Source organism: Mobula birostris, chromosome 1 (assembly GCF_030028105.1).
Source record: "Mobula birostris isolate sMobBir1 chromosome 1, sMobBir1.hap1, whole genome shotgun sequence".
NCBI lineage: Eukaryota > Metazoa > Chordata > Chondrichthyes > Myliobatiformes > Myliobatidae > Mobula > Mobula birostris.
The window spans coordinates 143,349,143-143,372,065 of record NC_092370.1 but is presented as its reverse complement, the minus strand read 5'-3'; the positions used below and the strand labels follow the sequence as shown (position 1 = coordinate 143,372,065).

Genomic DNA, 22,923 nt, shown 5'->3' with positions numbered 1-22,923 from the left:
AATGCAGCTAAATACATGGCTAAGGAGATGTGCAGGAGTGAGGGCTTCATGTTTCTGGACAATTGGGCCTTGTTCCAGGGAGGCTGGGACCTGTTCCGACGGGACAGGTTGCACCTGAACTGGAAGGAGACTCACATCCTTGTGGGAAGGTTTGCTAGTGTTGCTCTGGGGGGTTGTAACTAGATTTGCAGGGGGAAGGGAACCAGAATGTTAGAGCAGATAGTGAGGTGGAGGAGGATAAAGATCATGCGAGAACTGCAAGTATAGTGCATGGAGTAAAGCTGGATTTAACATATAAAGAGGCTTTGAGGAAAGAGAAGCAGAATAAAGGGTGTAAGGATAGTAAGGTAGAAGGGCTAAAGTGTGTGTACTTCAATGCAAGAAGCGTCAGGAACAAGCTGAGAGCTTGGATACATACATGGAATTATGATGTAGTGGCCATTACATAGACTTGGCTGGCACCAGGGCAAGAATGGATTCTCAATATTCTTGGATTTCAGTGCTTTAAAAGGGATAGAGAGGGGGGAAAAGCCGAAGAGGGGTGGCATTACTGGTCAGGGATACTATTACAGCTACAGAAAGGGTGGGTAATGCAGCAGGATCCTCTTTTGAATCAGTATGGGTAGAAGTCAGGAACAGGAAGGGAGCAGTTACTCTATTTGGGGGTATTCTATAGTCCCCCTGGTAGCAGCAGAGATACCAAGGAGCAGATTGGGAGGCAGATTTTGGAAAGGTTGTTATCATGGGGGACTTTAACTTCCCTAATATTGATTGGCACTTGATTATTTTCAATGGTTTAGACAGGGCAGAGTTTGTTAAGTGTGTCCAGGACAGATTCCCGTCACAGTATGTTGACAGGCCGACTAGAGGGAATGCCATACTAGATCTAGTATTAGGTAACGAACCGGGTCAGGTCACAGATCTCTCGGTGGGTGAGCATCTGGGGAACAGTGGCCACCGCTCCCCAGCCTTTAACATTATCATGGAAAAGGATAGAATTAGAGAGGACAGGAGAATTTTTAATTGGAGAAGGGCAAATTATTAGGCTATAAGTCTAGAACTTGCGGGTGTGAATTGGGATGATGTTTTTGCAGGGAAATGTACTACGGACATGTGGTCGATGTTTAGGGATCTCTTGCAGGTTGTTAGGGATAAATTTGTCCCAGTGAGGAAGATAAAGAATGGTAGGGTGAAGGAAGAATGGGTGACAAGTGAGGTGGAAAATCTAGTCAGGCAGCATACATGAGGTTTAGGAAGCAAGGATCAGATGGGTCTATTGAGGAATATAGGGTAGCAAGAAAGGAGCTTAGGGGCTGAGGAGAGCAAGAAGGTGGCATGAGAAGGCCTTGGTGAGTAGGGTAAAGGAAAACCCCAAGGCATTCTTCAATTATGTGAAGAACAAAAGGATGACTGGAATGAAGATAGGACCAATCAGAGATAAAGGTGGGAAGATGTGCATGGAGGCTGTGGAAGTGAGCGAGGTCCTCAATGAATACTTCTCTTCGGTATTCACCAATGAAAGGGAACTTGATGACAGTGAGGACAATATGAGTGAGGTTGATGTTCTGGAGCATGTTGATATTAAGGGAGACAATAGACAATAGGTGCAGGAGTGGGCTATTCGGCCCTTCGAGCCAGCACTGCCATTCACTATCAGTATCCAGTTCCTGCCTTATCCCCATAACCTTTGATTCCACTATCTTTAAGAGCTCTATCCATCTCTTTTTTGAAAGCATCCAGAGATTTGGCCTCCACTGCCTTCTGGGGCAGAGCATTTCACATATCCACCACTCTCTGGGTGAAAAAGTTTTTCCTCAACTCCGTTCTAAATGGCCTACCCCTAATTCTTAAACTGTGGCCTCTGGTTCTGGACTCACCCATCAGCGGGAACATGCTTCCTGCCTGCAGCGTGTCCAATCCCTTAATAATCTTATATGCTTCAATAAGATCCCCTCTCAGCCTTCTAAATTCCAAGGAATACAAGCCCAGTCACTCCAATCTTTTGACATATGACAGACCTGCCATCCTGGGAATTAACCTTGTGAACCTACGCTGCACTCCCTCAATAGCAAGAATATCCTTCCTCAAATTTGGAGACCAAAACTGCACACAGTACTCCAGGTGTGGTCTCACCAGGGCCCTGTACAGCTGCAGAAAGACCTCTTTGCTCTTATACTCAACTCCCCTTGTTATGAAGACCAGCATGCCACTAGCTTTCTTCACTGCCTGCTATACTTGCATGCTTGCTTTCAGTGACTGATGTACAAGCACACCTAGATCTCGTTGTGCTTCCCCTTTTCCTAACTTGACTCAATTTAGATAATAATCTGCCTTCCCGTTCTTACCACCAAAGTGGATAACCTCACATTTATCCACATTAAACTGCATCTGCCCACTCACCCAGCCTGTCCAAGTCACCCTGCATTCTCATAACATCCTCCTCACATTTCACACTGCCTCCCAGCTTTGTGCCATGGAGTTGTTAAAATACATTAGGACAGATAAGTCCCCGGGGCCTGACAGAATATTCCCCAGGCTGCTCCATGAGGCGAGGGAAGAGACTGTTGAGCCTCTGGCTAGGATCTTTCATCTCCTCGTTGTCCACGGGAATGGTACCAGAGGATTGGAGGGAGGCGAATGTTGTCCCCTTGTTCAAAAAAGGATAGTCCGGGTAATTATAGACCAGTGAGCCTTACGTCTGTGGTGGGAAAGCTGTTGGAAAAGATTCTTAGAGATAGAATTTACGGGCATTTAGAGAATCATGGTCTGATCAGGGACAGTCAGCATGGCTTTGTAAAGGGCAGGTCGTGTCTAACAAGCCTGATCGAGTTCTTTGAGGAGGTGACCAGGCATATAGATGAGGGTAGTGCAGTGGATGTGATCTATATGGATTTTAGTAAGGTATTTGACAAGGTTCCACATGGTAGGCTTATTCAGAAAGTCAGAAGGCATGGGATCCAGGGAAGTTTGGCCAGGTGCATTCAGAATTGGCTTGCCTGCAGAAGGCAGAGGGTCGTGGTGAAGGAAGTACATTCGGATCGGAGGGTTGTGACTAGTGGTGTCCCACAAGGATCTGTTCTGGGACCTCTACTTTTCATGATTTTTATTAACGACCTGGATGTGGGGGTAGAAGGCTGGGTTGGCAAGTTTGCAGGTGACACAAGGGTTGGTGGTGTTGTGGATAGTGTAGAGGATTGTCAAAGATTGCAGAGAGACATTGATAGGTTGCAGAAATGGGCTGAGAAGTGGCAGATGGAGTTCAACCCAGAGAAGTGTGAGGTGGTGCACTTTGGAAGGACAAACTCCAAGGCAGAGTACAAAGTAAATGGCAGGATACTTGGTAGTGTGGAGGAGCAAAGGGATCTGGGGGTACATGTCCACAGATCCCTGAAAGTTGCCTCACAGGTGGCTAGGGTAGTTAAGAAAGCTTATGGAGTGTTAGCTTTCATAAGTCGAGGGATATAAGTTTAAGAGTGGTGAGGTAATGATGCAGCTCTATAAAACTCTGGTTAAGCCACACTTGGAGTACTGCGTCCAGTTCTGGTCGCCTCACTATAGGAAGGATGTGGAAGCAGTGGAAAGGGTACAGAGGAGATTTACCAGGATGCTGCCTGGTTTAGAGAGTATGCATTATGATCAGAGATTAAGGGAGCTAGGGCTTTACTCTTTGGAGAGAAGGAGGATGAGAGGAGACATGATAAGAGGTATATAAGATATTAAGAGGAATAGATCGACTGGATAGCCAGTGCCTCTTCCCCAGGGCACCACTGCTCAATACAAGGGGACATGGCTTTAAGGTAAGGGGTGGAAAGTTCAAGGGGGATATTAGAGGAAGGTTTTTTACTCAGAGAGTGGTTGGTGCGTGGAATACACTGCCTGAGTCAGTGGTGGAAGCAGATAACCTAGTGAAATTTAAGAGATTACTAGACAGGTATATGGAGGAATTTAAGGTGGGGGGGGGTTATATGGGAGGCAGGGTTTTAGGGTCAGCACAACATTGTGGGCCGAAGGGCCTGTACTGTGCTGTACTATTCTATGTTCTATACCACGTACAGCCTTCTAACTGGTTGCATCATCGTCTGGTATAGAGGGGCCACTGCACAGTATTGGAAAAAGCTGCAGGAAGTTGTAAATTCAGCAAGTTCCGTCATGGGCACTAGCCTCCCCAACATACAGGACAGCTTCATAAACCAATGGCTCGAGAATGGAGGCATCAATCATTAAGGATCCCCGTCACCCAAAACATTGCCTCCCCCCTTTCGTTACTACCATCAAGGGGAGGTACAGAAACCAGAAGATACACACTCGACATTTCAGTAACAGCTTCTTCCCCTGCACCATCAGATTTCTGGATAATGAAACCTTGAACATTACCTGCATATTTTTTTGCACTGCTTTTTTTTATTACATGCACTTCTTGTTGTAACTTATATATTTTTTTAAAATGTTCGAAATTTTGCAGAATATTGGTAGCTTGGGTTTGCTACTTGGAATTCTGGTTGATTGCCGAGCTTGATAAAATGTCTGTAGACGTTTTGGCTCCAATCAAGAAGCCACCATCAGTGTGCAGTTGAGGGCGCTGTCTCCTCAGAGTGCTGGCTTATACACTCCTCCGGGGTCTGAACGGATATTGACCAGACATCCTGTTCCAGGGCTTGTTCAAAAACCCTGAACAGCTTAGTAGTAGAGGATTCCGACTGGTTACGAGGGAGGTCCCTTGCAAGAGTTTATAATGTACTGCTGCCATTAAACAATAAATTTCACGACATAAGCTAATGGTATTAAACCTAATTCTGATTCTGTATGCAAGTGTGCCAAATGTCTTACTACCATCCCAACTACCTGGGTTGCCATTTTTAGGGAACACGTACCCTAAGGTTTTCTACAATACTCTCACAGTAAATAGCAAGGCCCTGAAAACTCCTGCCCTAGTTAACTTTTCAAAATGGAAAACTTCACTCGTCAGGGAGTTAAATTTCATTTGTCAATTCTTGGTCACTTCATCTACATCCAGTTATAATTTTCAGTAACCTTCACAGTTCCTTATAGTGAAAATGCTGGAGGAACTCAGTATCTCAGGCAGCATCTACAGAGGGAAGTGAACAGTCGACATTTGAGGCTGAAACCTTTCATCAGGACCTAATGCATGATCTTGGCCTGAAACATCAACCGTTCATTTCCCTCCATGGATACTGACCGACCTGTCAAGTTCCTCAAACATTCTATGTGTGTCACTTAAAATTTCCAGCATCTGGGGCAACTCATGTCTGTCTACTACATTATCAATTTATGCTATCTTCAAATTTACTAAACATATCTGAACAGCAACTGTCCATTACCACAAGATACAGATGCTGCAGGTGTGACAGAGGTACAGTTTGATGAGGGGGGGATACAGTTTGATAAGAATACTGGTATGGAAGGCAAGGTCCTGTGGAATCCAGGAAGAACTACTTAGGTCGATTCAAAATTGGCTTGAAGCTACGAAGCAAAGGGTGACGGTTGAATGTTGTAATGGAGACCGATGACTAGTGGTGTGTCTCAGGGGTCAGGATTGGGACATTTGCTAATCATTACTTATAACGATTTGCATGTGAATCCACAAGGCTTGATCAGTAAGCTTGTGGATGACAAAATTATCTGGTGTCATTGATAGTGAGAAAGTTTATCATAGATTATATAAGGATCAGTTAAGGAAGATGAGAGGCAAACGGATTTTGTGGTGTTTGTAATGTTTCAGTAAGCATTCTTTGTTGTTTACATAATTCATTATGGATTATACATAAAAATACGTGAATGGCATGCGTCATTATGCCACCATGTTACAAGTGCATGCCTCACTTTAGTCAAACTAAACATATACAAGTTATCCCCGTCTCCTGTGTTTGTCTTTCAATTAGTTTTGTGTTTCAAGAAGATTTCAATACAAATAAGTGTGAGGTTAAGCATTTTGAAAAGTCAAACCAGCCTAGGATTTGTACTACGAATGGTAGGGAACTATGGAGTGTAACAGAACAGAGGGACATAGGAACTCAGTTTAACTAGAATCATACGTATACAGAGTGTTTAGCAGCATGCTGTGAGATTATGTCGCAGTTGTACAAGTCATCAGTGAGGCCACAGTTGGAGTGCTGTATACAGCTTTGGCCACTGTTATAGGAAAGATATTGAACTAGAAAATATGCAGAAAAGATTAACAAGGATGTTGTCAGAAATAGAGATCATGTTGTAGTCCTGTGTTATAGGGAGCAGTTAGCAGGCTTTGTCTTTATTCCTTGGAGCAGAGGAAAACGGGGGACAAACATGCAAATTATGAGAAGCTTAGATAAGATAATACAGGTAACAATTCTCCTCCAGGCTAGGGGAGACCAAAACTAGGGGGCTTAGATTAGGGCAAAAGGGGAAAAATATATAAAGGGACCTGAGGGGCAATCTTTTTTCATGCAAAGGGTGGTGAGAGTATATGGAACAAGCTACTAGATGAAATGCTTGAGGCAGGTATAATTGCATCCTAGAAGAAATTGGTTAAGTACAGAAGGGACAAGGCTTAGAGGGATATGGGCTGGTTGCAGGAAATTCAGATTAACTGGGTGGGCCCTGCAGTCAGCAATGGACTCTGAGTTGAAGGACCTATACTCATGCTACATTACTCTCTGACTGCCACATCCCCTTCCTGGCCCGACTCCTTCCACAGTCTCTTCCAATCTACCTTTGCTATTCACACAAAATGCTGAAGCAACTCTGCAGGCCAAGCAGCGTCTATGGAAAAAAGTACAGTCGATGTTTCCGGCTGAAACTCTTCGGCAGGACTGGAGAAGAAAAGCTGAGAAGTAGATTTAAAAGGTGGGGGGAGGAGAGAGAGAAACGAGGGAGATGATGGGCGGGCAAGGAGGTAACATGAGAGAGGGACAAGGGGATGGGGAACAGCGAAGGGGTGGGGGGACAGTGGAGGTACTACTGGAAGCTTAAGAAATCAATGTTCATGCCATCAGGTTGGAGACAATGGACGGACATATTGGGATAGGAATGGGAAGAGAAATTAAAATGGGTGGCCACTGGGAGATCCCGCTTGTTCTGGTGGACAGAGCGTAGATGCTTGGTGAAGTGGTCTCCCAATCTGCGTCGGATCTCACCGATATACAAGAGGCCACACCGGAAACACCGAACATAATTTATGACTACAACAGACTCACAGGTAAAGTGTCACCTCATCTGGAAGGACTGTTTGGGGCCCTGAATGCCTGGATGGTAGTGAGGGACGAAGTGTAGGGGCAGGTAAAGCACTTGTTCCACTTGCAAGGATAAGTGCCAGGAGAGAGATCAGTGGGGAGGGATGAATGGACAAGGGAGCCACGTAGGGAGTGACGTAGGGAGTGATCCCCACTGAAAGCAGAAAGTTGTGGGGGGGGGGGAGAAAGAGGGAAAGATGTGTTTGGTGGTGGGATCCAGTTGGAGCTGGCAGAAGTTTTGGAGAATATGTGACGGACGGGGTAGTAGGTGAGGAGGAGAGGAATCCTATCCCTGGTAGTGTGGCAGGAGGATGGGGTAAGAGCAGATGTGACTGAAATGGAAGAGATGCGGTTGGGGGCAGCGCTGATGGTAAAGGAAAGGAAGCCCCTTTCGTTGAAAAAAAAGAGGACATCTCCTTCATTCTAGAATGAAAAGCCCCATCTTGAGAGCAGATGCGGTGGAGATGGAGGAATTGAGAGAAGTTGATGAGATTTTTACAAGTAGCAGGGAGAGACGAGGTATAGTCCAGGTAGCTGTGAGAGTCCGTTGGTTGTGTTGCTCAGATTTCCAGCATCTGCAGATTTTCTCTTGTTTGTGATTTACCTTTGCTATTTCCTGTTTAATACCAAAATTAGCCTTGTCCCAATTTGACTAAATTGTGGACCTGTATTATCCTTTTCCCATAACTATTTTTAAGGTAGTAGAACGATGGTACTCATCTCAAAGTACTCCCCAAACGACACTTCAATCATTTTCCCAGCCTCATTTCTCATTAAGACATAAAGTGCTGTCCCCTGTCTGGTTGAGCCATCTACATAGTGACATGTCATCATTGGAAAAGGACCTAAAACAGAAGGCAAGGAGCAAAGCTGCAAGTGACATGAGGAAAATTCTTTATATGCAGCGATTGTCTAAGATGTGGGATGCACTACTGGCTTTGGGGTGGTGAAAATGCACGGATTCAATTATTGCATTCAAAAAAAAAAATGGAAAATAAATACTGCAATAGGGGAAAGGATGGGGAGGCCAAGGCAAAGTGCCATCATGGACTCAACAGATTAGATAAATGGCCTTGTTCTCTAGGTAACCCATTGACCTGTCACAACTTTGGCAGAATTTACTTCTGGGCAATATCAACTAGAATACAAACTGCTGATTATTATGAACAATCTGTCATCTTAGACTACATTCAAATCTGTGAAAATCAAGAGCTGACAATCGTAGCATTTGCACAATCATTCAGGAGATACTACATTGGCACTTGTAAAATTCAGATTCTGGAAAACACTTAAGAGTCAGAAATCACTACAACAGGGAACCAGGGTCCTTCAGCCCAGCTTGTCCTTTCTGACCAGGATGTCACCTAAACCAGTTTTATTTACCTGACTGACCCATATCCCTCTGAACCTTTGACTCACGTACTGTCCAAGTGTCTCAAATGTAATTTTTGTATCTCAACCACTTCTTCTGCATCACCTTCTATGTGAAGTTTCCTCTTATGCTGAAGGCAAGATGGGAAAGATTTAAAAGGTGTAAGCCCATTTGTTCTTGATTCCCTTTCTATAGGAAAAAGGCTGTAGCATTGACCCTTCCTATGCTCATCAGGATTTACATGGCTCTATAAAGGTGTATAAAATCTCAATCCCAATGCTTCAAAGAATAAAGTGCTAGTTTGTCCAACTTCTCCCTCTAACTCTGGCTCTCAAATCCTGACAACATTCGCACACACTTTCTCTGTCCTTTTTCCATCTTGATGTCATCTTAACATTAATCTTTTACAGGGTTACGAATACACAATACTTGTACCAATGACAACAAACATCTCAATTCCTATACTCAATGCTTTGACAGATGAAGGCCTTCACCATCCTGTCTACCTTTCTTGTCCCCAGATACAAAAGAACCAAAGACTTACAAATATAACGAGGTTGCCAGGTGGAGGGAGGGAGGTGACGTCGACTCAGACCGTGGTTGAAAATGACCAGTATTGCTAAGTATAATATATTCTATATGGCAAAATGATTTTATTTGGTATGCTTTTGTTTGAAAAAAGAATGCTTCCTCTCCTCCCTCCAATCCGTCTAGAATCTAAACTGCCAATGTAGTGTTTAAAAAAAAAATAAATCAGATAATCTGGCAGTTCAAGCAGTTGAATGCCACAGTCATTTCACAATGTAACTGTTAAAAGCACAACCTGAAACTAACTTTTTCTCTTCCCAAGTATTGTCTAGCCTATTGAGCACTTCCAGGATTGTTTTATTTCAATTTTCTTGATTCACAATTGTTTTTTATTTTGATTCTTCTGCGTCAGTGGGGAGATTTCAAATTCTATTCACACAATGAAACTGCCAATTTGCCAGTGAAACTCATGAATCACATTTCAAAACCTTTAGTACATAGTAAAAGCTTGACTAGTTTGTAAATTGCGGTCCAAAAGACCCAACACAGAACTTTACAGTACTCGCAGGAAAGCTGAAAAGTATGCACAGTAAATTCATTGTACTCAAGGCTGTAGAGGTAATGCATCTAAATACCAGTCACTTAACAGCTAGGGAAATCAAAATCTACCCCAATTGTTTCTGATGTATTACTTTGTATAAAGGTCCTCTTTGAAACCCATTATTTCAAGAGGAAACCATAGTCAACGCATTCTACACTCACCTTCTTCACACTGAAGCTCACTCCTGAATTGTGAATTGCATACCTGCAAGATTAAGCAGTAGTTCAAAATTAATTTGTATTCCACGAAAAAAATCCCCCCTCATACAATTAAAATATTAAAATGTACTTTATCATATAAAGCAGATTGTGTGGAAAACAATCACCTACCCAACACAACAAATAAAAACATCATTCATGTAAAGGTTGGACGTACAGGATAACCTCAACCTTCCCCAAGAGCCGATATTTGAGCATACAAGTGACAAATAAGATCCTATCTGGACAGACTCTCTTGAAGGGATTCTTTTCCTATTGGAAGTCAGCCTATGTATGACAAGAATGGCAAAGATCGCAGAACCATGTAAGAAACCCAGTGCAGCAAAAGTGAAAGTCTGACGTTTTGCTTTCAGTAACAATGAAGATCTAAAGGCATTGTTGTGGAAACTATAATCTGACCCACACATTATATCCCTTGAGTTGCTGTTCCTTCAGATTTGGTAACACCACCAGCAAGAGTTAAACTTAAGACAAGTGTGAAGCTATCAGTCACTTATTTAAACCTCCAGCATGGGTACATTTCACTCTATTAAGTTGGATACAACGTGGCTGATCTTTGAGATTTATAACGTTTTCTTCAGAAACATTTGACCCAATGCCATCTATAGATTGATAGTTCAGTATTTTTCCTCTTCCAAGTACTAATAATTCTAAACTACAAGTAACAAATTTCTGGAGTAAATAAACACGCACCATTGTTCTCCCTTCCAAAATATTACACCTCTAACCAAAATAAACTGCATTTACAAGTTTAAAATTACTATAGCCATTTAAGCCTTATGGTTCAGCTTGAATGCGATCAAGATACAAGGCACATATTCCACATGCATTAGAGCTTTCTCCAAATTCCAAATATATACCTCATAACTCAATAAATCTTTATATCAAGCAATGAATTCCCTTCAAAATGAACTGGTGAACTTAGGGAAATTAATAAAAAATTTTAAAACCTGCTCACAACTTCCACAACTTTAGAAAACTCATCACTGGGATTTTTCAGAGCCTTCCTTCGTGTAGCGATATTGTAGAAGAGGTCTTCCACCTGTAAGCAGATGTCAACATCCAGTTACTGCACAAAATATTTCAGAAGCGTCTTCAAGAAATCTCAGTACTATCAACTTATTGGGCCAAAGGGATTAAAATACATAACTAGTGTTATAGTCCTAACGTTTTACATCTATTACTATAAACAGATTCAAAGACATAACATGGGATTTCAATCACATATCACTACAATGTAACACTGCAATTATAGGGAACATTCCATTGATAATAATACACCTGAAATATCAAAGGCATTTGACAGTTAACTTGGCATAAATATAAGCGCATGCTTATTTTACATCAATCTCTATAGATTCCATTAGTATCAATCACAAGCAAGTTTCTGAGGCCACCAGAAAGCAGTAATTTATAATGGATACAGAGTCTCAAACAGAAATGCTCCTCAGCCCAAAAAGTTCATGCTGACTATTTTGTCCACCTAGCAATCATAACTTCCTGCATTTGGCTTGTATCCATATAGACCCTTCTCTTCCATATATCTATACAAGTGCTTTGTAAATTATTCTTCTGAACCTGCCTTAACACTTCTTCTAGCAACCCATTCCATATACTTACAACCTCTGTGTGAAAAAGTTGCCCCCTCCGTGTCTTTTAAATCTTAACTCTCTTTTCCTATGCATCTAGTTTTGGACTCCTCAATCTTGGGAAAAAAGACTATAATCATCTTCATTATCCATGCCTCTCATAATTGTTAACAATAAGATCATAATATATAGGAGCAGAATTAGGTCATTTGGCCCATTGAATTTGCTCTGCTGTATCATCATGTTGCTGTACCAACCCTTTAACCTACTCCACGATCAACCTAATCCTTCCCTCCCACATAGCCCTGCATTTTTCTTTCATCCATGTGCCTATCAAAGAGTCTCTTAAATATTCCTTATGTATCAGCCTCTACAGCTAGCCCTGGCAGCATGTTCCACCCACCTACCGATCTGTATAAAAACCTACCTCAGAAAATGCTCTTATACTTTCCTCCAAACATCTTAAAGCTATTACAAACAAAGAACTGTGCAGATGCTGGAAATCCAAAGCAACACACACAAATGCTGGAAAAACTCAACAGACCAGGCAGCATCTATGGAAAAAGTAAGCCGTCAACCTTTTGGGCCAAGACCCTTCATCAGGACTGGAAAGAAAGGAGTCAGAGTAAGAAGGTGAAGGTGGGGGTGGGGGGGGGTGGAGAAGAGAAGAGGAGAGGAAGAAACACAAGGTAATAGGTGAAACCGGGAGAGGGGGACGGGTGCAGTACAGAGCTCGGAAGCTGATTTGTGAAGAGGTATAGGGCTGGAGAAGAGGTAATCTGATAGAAGAGGACAGAACGGCATGGAAGGAAGAAAAGGGGGAGGAGCACCAGAGGGTGGTGATGGGTAGAAAAGAAGTCAAGGTGAGAAGGGGAAAAACAGGAATGGGGAATGGTGAAGGGGAGGGGGGGAATTACCAGAAGTTTAAGAAATCGATGTTCATGCCATCTGGAACAAAAGGTGTTGCTTCTTCAATCTGAGTGTGGCCTCATCGTGGCAGTACAGTAGGCCATGAACTGACATGCTGGAATGAGAATGGGAAGTAGAATTGAAATGGGTGGCCACTGTGAAATCCCACTTTTTGTGGCAGATGGAGCGAAGGTGCTTGATGAAGCGGTCTCCCAATCTACATCGGGTCTCACCAATGTACAGGAGGCCACACTGGGTGCACTGATACAGATGACTCTAAAAGCTTGCAGATGAAGTGTCGTCTCACCTGGAAGAACTGTTTGGGGCCCGGAACGGTAGTGAGGGAGATGGTATGGGGCAGGTGTGGCACTTGTTCCACTTGCAAGGGCAAGTATCAGGAGGGAGATCAGTGGAGAGGGACAAGTGGTCAAGGGAGACACAGAGCAAATGATCCTTGTGGAAGCAGAAAGTGGAGGGGGGAATGAGAAGGCAAAGATGTGCTTGGTGGTGGCTTTTGCAAGGGTAACTACCAGGAGACCATCAGTGGAGAGGAACAAGCGGACCTTAAAGTTATTCCCTTTTGTATTAGCCAATTCCACCCTGAGGAAAATCCCTGGTGTTCACTGTATCTATGGTTCTTATCTCCAATAGTGCAGGCAAAATCTATTTCATTTTGAGATAGCAAAGGTGATTGATGAAGGAAAGGCAGTACATGTTGTCTAAAAGGACTTTAAGGCATTTGCCAAAGTTCCACATAGTAGGCTTGTTCAGAAAGTCAAGGCAAGCTGGTTGACTGGATCCAAAATTTGTCTTGGTGATACACAGAATAGGTTATGGTAGAAGGATATTTTTTTCTGATTACTGGAAGTCTGTGACTACTGCTGCAACATATGGATTGGTATTGGGACCATTGCTACTTGATGTATATTCATAATTTGGATGTGAATGTAGGAAGTATGATTAGTAAGCTTGCAGATTACACAAAAAAAATTAGTGGTGCTGTGAATAGCAAGGAAGGTGGCCCAAGGGCAAAAAGGACAGAGATCAGTTAGAAACGGGAGTGGAGGACTGATAGATGAAATTGAATCCCAACAACCGAGAGGTGAATAAAATGAGATTCAGCACACGCTGGAAATCTAGAGCTGATGAAGGGTCTCCATTCATAACGTCGACTGTTCATTCCCCTCCATATATGCTGCACAGCTTGCTGAGTTCCTCCAGCTTTTTAAATAGGGCTGCAACTAAAAACTGGAAAGTGCAAGTCCTGACAAAGAGCCTGTGATGTGAACCATGAACTATTTCTCTTCCCACGGACGCAGGCTGACACAAGTAGATCCAGCAGTGTCTGTTTACATTTTAAGTGCAAAGTAAGACATGTACTGTAAACTGTAGGACACCAAGCAATGTCTATCAACAGAAAAATCTCAGGATTCAAATTCGTAGCTCCCTTAAAGTGGCAACACTGGTTGATAGGGCTATGAAGGCAGCATATGGCATATATTGCCTATAGAGGTCGCGGCATAGAATATAAAAGGGTTCAAAGTTACGTTACAAATGCACAAAATAATGATTAGACCACACTTGGGTGTATTGTGTGCTTTCATGGTGATTGTGGTGAAGAGGGTGCAGGGAGATTCACCAGTATTTTAGTAGTAATAGATAATTCCAGTTATGGGAAAAATTGGATAGTATAGGCTTGCTTTCCCTGGAGTAAAGGAAGTTGAATAGTGACCTGATAAAATATTATGAAAGGCAGAGTTAGGATAGATAGTCAAAATCATTTGGCCTTATTAGGGTAATCAAACATTCTTTTGGGACTCATATCTAAGAAAACATGCACTGGTATTGGAGAGGGTCCAGATGCTTACAAGAATCTCAGGAATGAAAGAGTTAACATACCAGGCACTAGTACTCACCGGAGTTCATCAGAATGAGGGGGAAGATCTCATGGAACCCTTCAAAACAGGAAAGGCTTAGAGAGAGTGGATGTGGAGAGGGCATTTCCTATAGTGGAAAAATCTAGGACCATAGGGCGCAGTTTCAGAATAGAAAGCTGCCCTTGATAACAGAGAAAAAGAGGGATTTCTTTTGCCAGAGGGTGGTGGGTCTGTGGAGACAGCTGTGGAGAGCAAGTCACTGGGGATATTTAAAGTGGATGTTAGAGGTTTTTTTTTAATTAGTAAGGGTGTCAAAGGTCACAGGGAGAAGGCAGGAGAATGTGGTTGAAATTAAAAATAAATCAGCCATTATCAAACGTTGGACAAGACTCGATGGGCCAATTGGCTTAATTCCCTTCCTATGTCTTATGGTCTAACAGCACATCGGCGAGAGGAAGGAGCTTTACAGGCAATGTAAGGGCCAAGGTGATATCTGGGACATGCTACCAGAGGTGAAGAAAGCAGACACATTTGAGGCATCTAAATAGTCACTTAAATTGACAAAACATCGAAGGAAGTAGTCATAATGCAAGCAAATGAGGTTACAAAAGCTCAGCATGAACTTGGTATGCCAAATGACTTATTTTTGTGCTGAATGACTATAACTACATGCTCTACACCCTCCCAAAGGCACTCATATCCTTTCTGCATTGATGAACTGGATGCATAATTTCAGTTGTATAGAACACTGATGAGACCACAAATTCAAAATAATCTGCTACTTTTATACTTTCCACTTCAAACAGCTTTCTCAACACATCCTGTCACTTTCAAACATCTTTGCACCTGAACACCATTCACACACAACACCCTGGAACTGTGTCTTCAGATAAACACATCTCCTCTCCCGTTTCTTCCTACTGCCCAAAAAATATTACTACATACCAATGTTCCCTCTAATTTGTAATGACCATTGTTCGCAAAAATCCTGAATTTTATATATAGGAAGTACTCATTTTAATAGCTAGCAAAATACTGTCAATAAGAACTTTGACCCCCCCCCCCCACCGGGTTTGATTGTTTTCATTCTTGTTCAACTGCACTCGCACAAATCTTACGTAGCATGCCTGTAGCGGGTTATGAAGAATTTTCTTGCTAGAACTTTTGCACACCATCCACATGTGATTTGCTTGCTAAAAGCAGCTCAGAGACTTCTGCCTTCACCCTGCCTTGTACAGCTACACCCTCAAATTCCTGTCAGATCGCCAGCAGGTGGTAAGAGTGGGCTCCCTCACCTCTGCCCCTCCACACAGGTGCCCCTCAGGGCAGTGTCCTAAGCCTTCCCCTTTACTCTTTGTATACTCATGACTGTGTCACCACTCACAGCTCCAACCTAATTAAATTTGCTGACGATACTACATATTATCTCAAGTAATAACGAGGCAGCCTACAGAGAAGAAATCATCACCCCGACACTACTACTACTACTTCAACTCAGGACTAAGGGCCAGCGTCGGGCAAAACAGTGGTGTCAAGAAAACAACCTCTCCCTCAATGCCGCAAAAACAAAGGAGCTGGTTGTGGACTACAGGAGGAATGGAGACAGGTTAACCCCTATTGACATCAATGGATCTGGGGTTGCGAGGGTGAACAGCTTTAAGTTCCTCGGCATACACATCACTGAGGACCTCACTTAGTCTGTACATACCAGCTGTGTGGTCAAAAAAGCACAACAGCACCTCGTTCACCTCAGACGGTTGAAGAAGTTTGGTATGAGTCCTCAACTCCTAAGGACTTACTACAGGGGCACAATTGAGAGCATCCTGACTGGCTGAATCACTGCCTGGTATGGGAACTGTACTTCCCTCAATCGCAGAACTCTGCAGAGAGTGGTGCAGACAGTCCAGTGGATCTGTGGATATGAACTTCCCACTATTCAGGCCATTTACAGAGACAGGAGCGCAAAAAGGGCCTGAAGGATCATTGGAGGCCGAAGTTACCCCAACCACAAACTGTTCCAGATGCTACTATCCGGGAAACAGTACTGCAGCAGGCCACCAGACTGATTAATTCATGCTGACACTATTATATTTCTATGCTATATTGACTGCCCTGTTGTACATTCTATTTATTACAGATTACTATAAACTGCACATTTAGACGAAAATGTAACGTAAAGATTTTTACTCCTCATGTATGTGAAGGATATAAGAAATAAAGTCAATTCAATTTTAGAAGTTTCCAAATATTAGAAAACATAGTACAGCACAAGAACAGATCACTCGGCCCACAATGTTGTTCCAAACCAGCTAAAAAGCAAATCAAACACATCCAAATGCTAATCCCTCCTACCTACTCCATGTCCACATCCCTCCATCTTCCTTACAACCATGTGCCTATCCAAATGTCTCTTAAAAGCCTCTAATGTACTTGCCTCTGCCACCATACCAGGCTGCATATTCCAGTCATCCATGACTGAGTAAAAGAAATTACCCTTCACATCCCCCTTGAACCTACCTCCTCTCATCTTCAATACATGCCCTCTGGTATTAGACATTTCAAAACTTGGGAAACAGATAGACTCTGCCCACTATCTATCCCTCTCGTAATCTTGTCAACCTCTATCAGATCTCACCTCAGCCTCTGACACTCCAGAGAAAACAACCGAAATTCATCCAACCTGTCGTGATAATACGTCCTCTAAACCAGGCAGCAGCCTGGTAAACCTATTCTGCACACTCTCCAAAGCCTCAACTCCTTCTTATAGTGTGCCAACCAGAATTGTATGCAATACTTCAGATGTGGCCCAGTTAGAGTTTTATAAAGTTACAACACAACCTCCTGACTTTTGAACTCAATGCCTCAACTAAAAGCACGCATTCCATAAGCCTTCTTAACCACCTTATCAACCTGTGTAGCCACTTTCAAGGAGCTATGAAGTTGGATCCCAAGATATTCTCTGCTCAGCAAAACTTGCATTTTCCCTTCCAAGGTGTAACACCTTAACATTTATCTGGGTTAAACTCCATCTGCCATTTCTCAGCCCATACTGCAACTGACTTACATCGCACAGTGTTCTTTAACAGTCTTCTACACTACCCACAATTCCACCAATCATGGTATCATCAGCAAATTTACTAACGCACTCGTCCATATTTTCATCCAGGTCGTTTAGAAACATAGAAATATAGAAAACCTACAGCACAATACAGGCCCTTTGGCTCACAAAGCTGTGCCGAACACGTCCTTACCTGAGAAATTACCTAGGGTTACCGATAACCCTCTATTTTTCTGAGTTCCATATACCTGTCCAGGAGTCTCTTAAAAGACCCTACTGCATCTGCCTCCACCACCGTTACCAGCAGCCCATTCCACGCACTCACCACTCTCTACATACAAAACTTAGCCCTGATATCTCCTCTGTACCTACTTCCAAGCATCTTAAAACTGTGTCCTCTCATGCTAGCCATTTCAGCCCTGGGGAAAAGCCTCTCTACTGTCCACATGATAAATGTTTCTCATCATCTTATACACCTATCTATCAGGTCACTTCTCATCCTCCGTTGCTCCAAGGAAAAAAGGCCGAGTTCACTCAACCTATTCTCATTAAGCATGCTCCCCAATCCAGGCAACATCCTTGTAAATCTCCTCCACTTCTTCCCACTTGCAAATTATCCAGCAAATTTTGCATTGTGACAATACCTGCAGGTAATATCAGTTTCTGTACTGTACATAAATACTTGCAATTGCATGTTCCTGACCTCATGGGATTTCGCTATAGGAATTTCCACTGTTTCATTAAGCCATTCTACTTTAAATGAACTAGTAGTTCTTTTGCACTTCACGATCTTTGCTTCTTTGGAATTTGACATAGTGAATAATTTCTTTAAAAAACAGCATAAAAAAGCTAGTTCTAAAATCTGCAGACAAATCATTGCAAACTCCACATTGTCAACACTGTATCCGCATCAGAAACCAGAAAAAGAAATGCGACAGCGTATGATTGTGAAAAGTACTTAACATGCCAATAGAGGGTGACAAACTGCTGTATGAAGTTTAAATTCCTTTGTGTACTAGTAGCAAAAGATTTGTGAGCACACACATCTCAGAGGCAACGTTGCTACTCATATTGACTTTGAATTTGGGAGGTGGCCACAAATCTATGGAAAGAAAAAGGCAGAAGACAGGAGCAGTGGTTTACATAAAAATAAGACAGAATTAGGTTGTTTTGAAACAGTACCTTGGGAAAGAACATTAAAACAAGTGAACATTCGCAAGAGACAAAAATATTATTAAGGAGGGACATACTGTTATCTGTGTGCCTTGATTTCCAGCACATGGTTTTGGAGGAGCTTTCAATTTCCCATCACAGTAGCTACACCTTTAAAACAAATGCACAATTCAATAAATTTCAAGGAAGTTCACATTATTAAAGAATTGACCTTTTAAACTTCAATAAATAAATAAAGCATTGTGAAACTTTTGTCATAGCAGCTGAAAAATTTGTCAAATTTACTACTTATGCTGACTCCACAAAATTGTTTCAGCTGAGGGATACAAATCTGGGATTGCCTCTTGCTTGTCATGGAAAACTCACATTTGGAGAGCTGGTTCCAAAGACTATCTTACCATTTCCTATATCTCAGGATCAATGAGCTCACAATGACAATGCACCAACAATCTGATGCTGAAAAATTAAGTTAAACTATTTAGCCACGTTTAATAGAATAATGATTTACAGGCAAATGACAAGTTGCATTTTACAAATAATTAATTTTTCAGGCGCTTCACATAATGAAAGCCTGTTAACTAACCAAATCACCAGCTGTTCTAGAGCATGGTGATGTTCTTAAAGCAAGTCATCAATACTTTCAATCTCAGATCTGGCTGGGTGTGGTTCAAATGCTATAAAGAACAGACTTATAACTCTCAGCCACGACTCCCATGATTTTCTGACCATTATGCTCCAAAGGACACTGATATTGAAACATATCCAAAAAAAATTAACAAGTCAATTACCTCAACGCACACTTAGCATCAGCAGTTTTGGTCGTCACGGTGACATGTGCCACATGGCTTATGCTGGCAAGAGCCTAAAAAAAATAGATATTCTCATAAGTTAATGCATTCAAACTTCACATTGCTTGAAAGATGTCAATCTCAATTGTAATACCTCAGGAATTTATCATGAGACCAAACTGTCCACGATTTCCCCAGTGATATCTAAAGACTGATTTTGAAATGCACAAGCAGAAATGGAGTGGGGATTTGGGGGAAAATCAGCACAGAGGCTTCTGGTGATCAAAACCCTTAACTATATTGTGACTGGTAGTATTGAAAAATAGAGAGGAAATTTCCACAGCAATACCTGTAACAAACCTTGGCCACAAAAACCACTGACAGGCACACCATTGAACACTATTAACCCAACATTATGCCATACAGCACATGAACAGGCCCTTTGGCTCACAATGTTATACCAAACTAATTAAATGCTTAGCTAAACTGAACCCTTCTGCCTCCACCATGTCCACATTCCTCCATTCACGTACATCCACATGCTTGTACAAAGATCACTTAAACACTTCCATTGTATTTCCTCCACTACCACCCCGGTATCACATTTCAGGCACCCACAACTCAGTGAAAAATAAAAACGCAGTCCTGCACCTCTCCTTGGAACTTATTCCTTCTCACCTTTCATGCCCTTTAGTATTAGGCTTTCCAAACCTGGGAAAATATACTCGCCATCTATTCCTCTCATAATCTCATAAACTTATCAGATCTGCTCTCAAAATGGTGCCAGAGAGTGAAGATCTTTTTTGTGTCGCTTCCAAGGAAATCATGAAGCACAGTGGTTCTGGTTAATTGGGCCAATGGTCAATCACTTACTTGGGTCAACTTTTAAAGAACAAAAACTAATTGACAAAATAATTGGCAGTCCCTTCATTTACTTGGGGCACTATGCCACTTAATTGGGACAGGAATCCATTGCCAAACCGCTCCTAACTAGTGTCAGTCACTGGATTTATGAGGCAGTGAAGACACTACACCCTACTTAGAGCGAACAGCTTTTAAACAGTGTCAGTTCCTTGTGATTGAGTTCAAAAGTTATTTTTGTCACTGATAGTTGGCAAGAAATAAGCAATTCAGAACTGTATTGTTCACTGTAGTTTCAAGCATTCAGGCTTTACGTCAACAAGTTAGGAACTATGAAGAATTTTGAATATTATAATAAAAATGAAGATTTGGAGGATACAATCGTTGAAAGCAGTCCATTAACTGCACTGAATGTCTGCGCTGATATTGTTTATTTAAACAATCAAAAGAAAATGGTAGCATACACTAGATGAATTCTTCTGATAACTATTAGGAACTAATACACATTTTTATAGTACTATAGTAGTATTGATAGGATTCTAATTTGTTCTGTATGTCATTTAAATATATAATGTGTTAAACCAGTTTGTGTTATTTTATACCTTTCTAATTATGTTCATGAAACTTCAGTTAATTGGTGTAAACATAAATTCGCTGGACCAAATCACTACACCACAGACAAGTCTTTATTTTAACCTTTCACCTGTTTATTTGTTCGAACTCAGCCGGCGAGAACCTTGAGCCGAACATCAAAAAGATACAGAAATTCTCTCAACACATGTAAAAGTTGCAGGTGAATGCAGCAGGCCAGGCAGCATCTCTAGGAAGAGGTACAGTCAACGTTTCGGGCCGAGACCTTTCATCAGGACTAACTGAAAGAAGAGCTAGTAAGAGATTTGAGAGGAGGAGGGGGAGATCCGAAATGACAGGAGAAGACAGGAGGGGGAGGGATGGAGCCAAAAGCTGGACAGTTGATTGGCAAAAGGGATATGAGAGGATCATGGGACAGGAGGCCTAGGGAGAAAGAAAAGGGGGAGGCCACACATTTAAATTCCACATCCCATTCCCATTCTGATATGTCCATCCATGGCCTCCTCTACTGTAAAGATGAAGCTACACTCAGGTTGGAGGAACAACACCTTATATTCCGTCTGGGTAGACTCCAACCTGATGGCATGAACATTGACTTCTCTAACTTCTGTTAATGCCCCACCTCCCCCTCGTACCCCATCCGTTATTTATTTATATACACATATTCTTTTTCTCTCTCTCTTTTTTCTCCCTCTGTCCCCCTCACTATACCCCTTGCCCATCCTCTGGACTTCCCCCCGCTTCCCCCTTTTCTTTCTCCCTGGGCCTCCTGTCCCATGATCCTCTCATATCCCTTTTGCCAATCAACTGTCCAGCTCTTGGCTCCATCCCTTCCCCTCCTGTCTATCATTTTGGATCTCCCCCTCCCCCTCCCACTTTAAAATCTCTTACTAGCTCTTCTTTCAGTTCGTCCTGACAAAGGGTCTCGGCCCAAAACGTCGACTGTACCTCGCCCTAGAGATGCTGCCTGCCCTGCTGCGTTCACCAGCAACTTTTATGTGTGTTGATTGAAATTCCAGCATCTGTAGATTTCCTTCTGTTTGTAGAAATTCTCTCTCTCTTTCTGGTGGCTCAACCAGCTTCTGACTTGACAGGCAGAAAACACTACCAATTTATAAGATTAACAGACGAAAAACACTCAGTTACCATGATATTCCCGCCAAGTCAGTTAGAGCAAACTTAATTAATTAGATGAGAGTACACTAAATCATGGGTTTTAATTACAAATTCTTGCCTTATCAGTAAAACTTGAATAGACAAAGGTGGAAACATAGATCGATATGTGAACCCATAAGAGATGATGTATGCAGCATGTGTGAATACAGCTCACAGATCGTTCTCCAAGGGACAACTGTGAGTTGTTAATACAGGTGTCCCCCGCTTTCCAAACGTTCACTTTACAAAACCTCGCTGTTACGAAAAAAGGCAACACGTGAAAATAGCAGCATGCGCCCCAAGCAGCCAAGATCCTCTCCCGGAACTGCATTCTAGCCGGCATTGCTTAAACACGTGCCTGTGTGCAGCCGTAAGCAAGATGAGTTGTAAGGTATCGGAAAAGCCTAAAAGAGCTCGTAAGGGTGTTACACTTAGCGTAAAACTAGACATAATTAAGCGTTTCGATCGTGGTGAACGAAGTAAGGACTAGGTGAGTTTGGCTTGTGGAAGTTGATGAACATGATGTTGAAGAGGTTTTGGCATCCCATGACCAAGAACTGATAGATGAAGAGCTGATGCAATTGGAAGAGGAGAGGATAACAATCCAAACCAAATGCAGTAGCAGACAGACTGAAAGTGAAGTCGTCCAGGAACTGAAAGTGAAGCAACTGCATGAGATTTTCGCTGCAATGATTGCAGAAAAGTACGACTTTAATTTTGAAAGGGTACATAGGTTTAGGGCATATTTGCAGGATGGTTTGAGTGCTTGCAAAGAACTGTATGATAGAAAAATGCGCAAGGCTAAGCAGTCAAGCATACTGTCGTTTTTCAAGCCTTCCACATCAGCCACAGCAGACGACGAACCTCAACCTTCGACATCCAGGCAGGTAGACATAGAAGATGACCTGCTTACCCTGATGGAAACAGACAACGATGAGATGACACCCCGGTGTCCCACCACCCCAACCCCCGGG

At 42.4% G+C, this 22,923-nt stretch overlaps 1 protein-coding gene across 1 annotated transcript in view; it reads right to left on the bottom strand.

The window, feature by feature from the left end:
* The window catches only part of mlh1 (mutL homolog 1, colon cancer, nonpolyposis type 2 (E. coli)), a 116,266-nt gene that overhangs the window by 61,718 nt on the left and 31,625 nt on the right, over positions 1-22,923 (bottom strand). The window contains exons 4-7 of the mRNA XM_072263063.1: positions 19,343-19,416; positions 18,632-18,704; positions 10,899-10,990; positions 9,892-9,934 (exon numbers count right to left, since the gene is read on the bottom strand). Of these exons, the coding sequence (XP_072119164.1) occupies positions 9,892-9,934; positions 10,899-10,990; positions 18,632-18,704; positions 19,343-19,416 (282 nt within the window). The remainder of the gene's footprint in view (positions 1-9,891; positions 9,935-10,898; positions 10,991-18,631; positions 18,705-19,342; positions 19,417-22,923) is intronic.